Source organism: Thermobia domestica, chromosome 5 (assembly GCF_964235325.1).
Source record: "Thermobia domestica chromosome 5, izTheDome1.hap1.1, whole genome shotgun sequence".
Classification (NCBI taxonomy): domain Eukaryota; kingdom Metazoa; phylum Arthropoda; class Insecta; order Zygentoma; family Lepismatidae; genus Thermobia; species Thermobia domestica.
In genome coordinates, this window is record NC_137458.1 from 166166062 (window position 1) to 166169104 (window position 3043).

The 3043-nt window shown below is 37.1% G+C and overlaps 1 protein-coding gene across 1 annotated transcript; it reads left to right on the forward strand.

The window, feature by feature from the left end:
* The first annotated feature begins 1242 nt into the window (after positions 1 to 1242).
* Positions 1243 to 2712, forward strand: LOC145685304 (zinc finger MYM-type protein 1-like). The gene has a single exon (XM_081757675.1). It carries the CDS (start codon positions 1243 to 1245, stop codon positions 2710 to 2712), a length of 1470 nt encoding a protein of 489 aa, XP_081613801.1.
* The last annotated feature ends 331 nt before the right edge of the window (positions 2713 to 3043 follow it).

The window sequence follows — 3043 nt, forward strand, 5'->3', positions numbered from 1 at the left end:
AAAAATTCTGATCACCATGAGGGTACGATCATCTTTCAGGAAGCAAACCGCCCCCCCCCCCCCCAAACGATCCTTCTGGATCCGCTAGTGAACGCGGGGGACACTCAGCCATTCGGTCCATTCACAATGCGCATTTGATGTTCAATAAAGAAATCAGTCCCCGATTTCTGATTTGGCACTTTTTAGCCCATAAAAAATCCCATAGCACATTCCTCAAATTTCGGACTCTTTCTATACTCACGGATCTTGAGTTTCACGTCTCTATCTCATTGGGAAGTACCTAATCAATGTAATGTGTGAGCAGTGGCGTAGATAAGGGGGGGATAAGGGGGATATATCCCCCCTTGAACCTTTAACTCAGTCAAAATTGTTATATCTGATCTTAACATTTTGTTTGAAAAATTCAATATATATGTTGCTCAGAACAAAAATGCGTTCAAATTAATAGAAGGGTTTCGTTCTCTAAGAAATACCCCGTACGCACACAACATTGTAGAAAGGAATTGATGGTGAAATTAGTCCTATATCAATTACATAGTCAGCTATTTATAGAAGCAAATTCTTTGCAAGTCGATAGGCATTTGAAATAAATATTTCAAATTTCTACTTTTCTGAAATCGAAATTGACTGCGTCAAAGCCTTTTCACTTTTTCCAAATACCGCCGCTAAATTTGATCATGGTAACTTTTGATGCTTTCTTTGTGATTCATAAATTATGCTTCTTCCCCGGCATAAATTCATCTTATTATAAATGAAACGACATCACTAATCATATTTGGTAATATACTTCATTTCTATCTCAGAGAATTATAACACGCAAATGTTTCTCTGCGAAGTATTTTCCTCAAGAGGAAAAGAATGTTCATTTTTTTAACGCTTTATGTATAAAAAAAAAAAAATACCGAACAAAAACAGTTGCTCATTTCTGTGGACACTAATATTTTCCAAAGTTCTGTTAAAACGTCACTTTCTACAACGACAGGAGGGTTTTTTTTCTTTTTTTATATGTGCGAAGGCAATAAATACTTTCAATGGGTGGTCAGTCGAAAGACGTGGTTGGCTTCGTTCACCAACAATGAGATTGCGCTCGCCTACTCGGAAGGGTGAAAGGAAAGGAAAGCTGTTACTCAATTTTTATTCGAGGTAGACAAGGGTTTTGTTGAAATCGAGGTAAAAACTTTAAAACTTAGTTTGCCGGGCAAGCTGTTGTGCGCGGAGTGTGAAATCTTGCGTTCATGTAAAATGTCGCAAAGCAAATTGACAACTTTTTTTACGCGTAAACGAATAGTTATTGAAGATGAAGAAGAGAATAGAAGTGATGTGAAAAAAAGGTGCGTAACGAGTGCGAATGCAAATATTATTGAAAATATGCAAAATGCTGGTGTTAGCGTTCCTGGTTCACAAGCTGTACAACTTGTAAGCGACATTTCATGTTTCGTGAATAGGAAGTTAAGTGATGAAGAGAAAATTCAGGTGCTTGAGAATGTGTGGGTTCCGTGTAAAGATTACAAGTTTCCTCTTTTGGAGAAATTTAAGGAGAGGAAACTTCGATTTAGACATCAGTGGCTGGAGGAATTTAATTGGTTAGCCTACTCAGAAGTGCATCAAGGAGCATACTGTAAGTACTGTGTGATATTTTCACATTTGGGAGGATGTGGTGGGCAACCTTTGGGGCAACTTGTCAAAATAAAGTTTGATAATTGGAAAAAAGCAAAAGAAACATTCAGGGAACATAGAAACACGAAATATCATATAGATAGTGTGGGGAAGGCAGAAGATTTTTTGAAGGTAATGAAGAATAATTCGGGGAATGTAATTGAAGTCTTCAACAGGGACAGGACTAAGAAAGTACAAAAAAAACGCAAAGGTCTCGCACCTATTGTAGATGCTATTATTTTGTGTGGAAGGGAAGAAATTGCTTTACGAGGACATCGTGATCATGGCAAATTAGATATAAATGAAACAAGCGATTATACTAAAATGGGGAAATTTCGCGCCATTTTAAAATACCGAGCACAGGGAGACAATGATTTTCGAGAATTTTTAGAGGCACCAGGAGAAAGAAATAAATACACAAGTCCAACGATTCAGAATGAAATTATTGAGTGCTGCAATCAACTCATATTGAAGAAAGTTGTTTCGCGAGTTAATGCTGCAAAATGCTTTTCGTTATTGGCTGATGAAACAACGGATATCACAAATGTAGAGCAGTTGGCTCTTTGTGCAAGATATGTTGAAAATGGATCTGTACGAGAAGATTTTCTCCAATTCGTTAAAGTTGAATCACTTACAGGTAACGACTTAGCGGAAATAATTTTGACAAGTTTAAAAGACTTCGGCATAAATTGTGAATATTTGCTCGGACAAGGATATGACGGTGCCGCAAATATGTCCGGTCAATATAAGGGTGTTCAAGCGTTAATAAGGAAAAAATATCCTTTGGCAGTTTATGTACATTGCGCAGCTCATTCTCTAAATTTAGCGGTTACGAAAAGTAGTGAAATTTTACCAATAAAAAGCTGTTTAGGAGTAGTGGAGAAAATGTACGAATTTTTCAGTTCACCAAAGAGAAAATCTATTTTAAACAAAATGATAGAGAAGGCAGATATACCACCAAATGCAAAATCACTGAAAAGACTTAGTGTTGTCAGGTGGACAGGAAAATTCGAAGCAGTTCACGATTTCATAGAATTGATTGAATTTTGTATTTGAGGCATTGGAGGAGATATCCACGTGGAGTGATTCTACAGGTACGGACGCAAGGCTTGTCGTTAACTCTTTAGACTTCGAGTTTCTTCTGTCCTTATACACAATTGATTTCGTTTTTAGCTATGGCTTGCCGTTATGCAAATTTTTGCAATCAGAAAACATCGATCTTGCGGAAGCCGTAAATAACGCACAAAACATTGTGGAAGAATTTGATAGAATCAGAGGAGATTCTGAGAAGGTGTTCAAAAGAATATACAATAAGGCGCAGAAAGTAGCTGAAAGTTTGAGTGTAGAGGAGAAAATGAGGAGGGTTTCTATGCTTCAGAGAAACAGA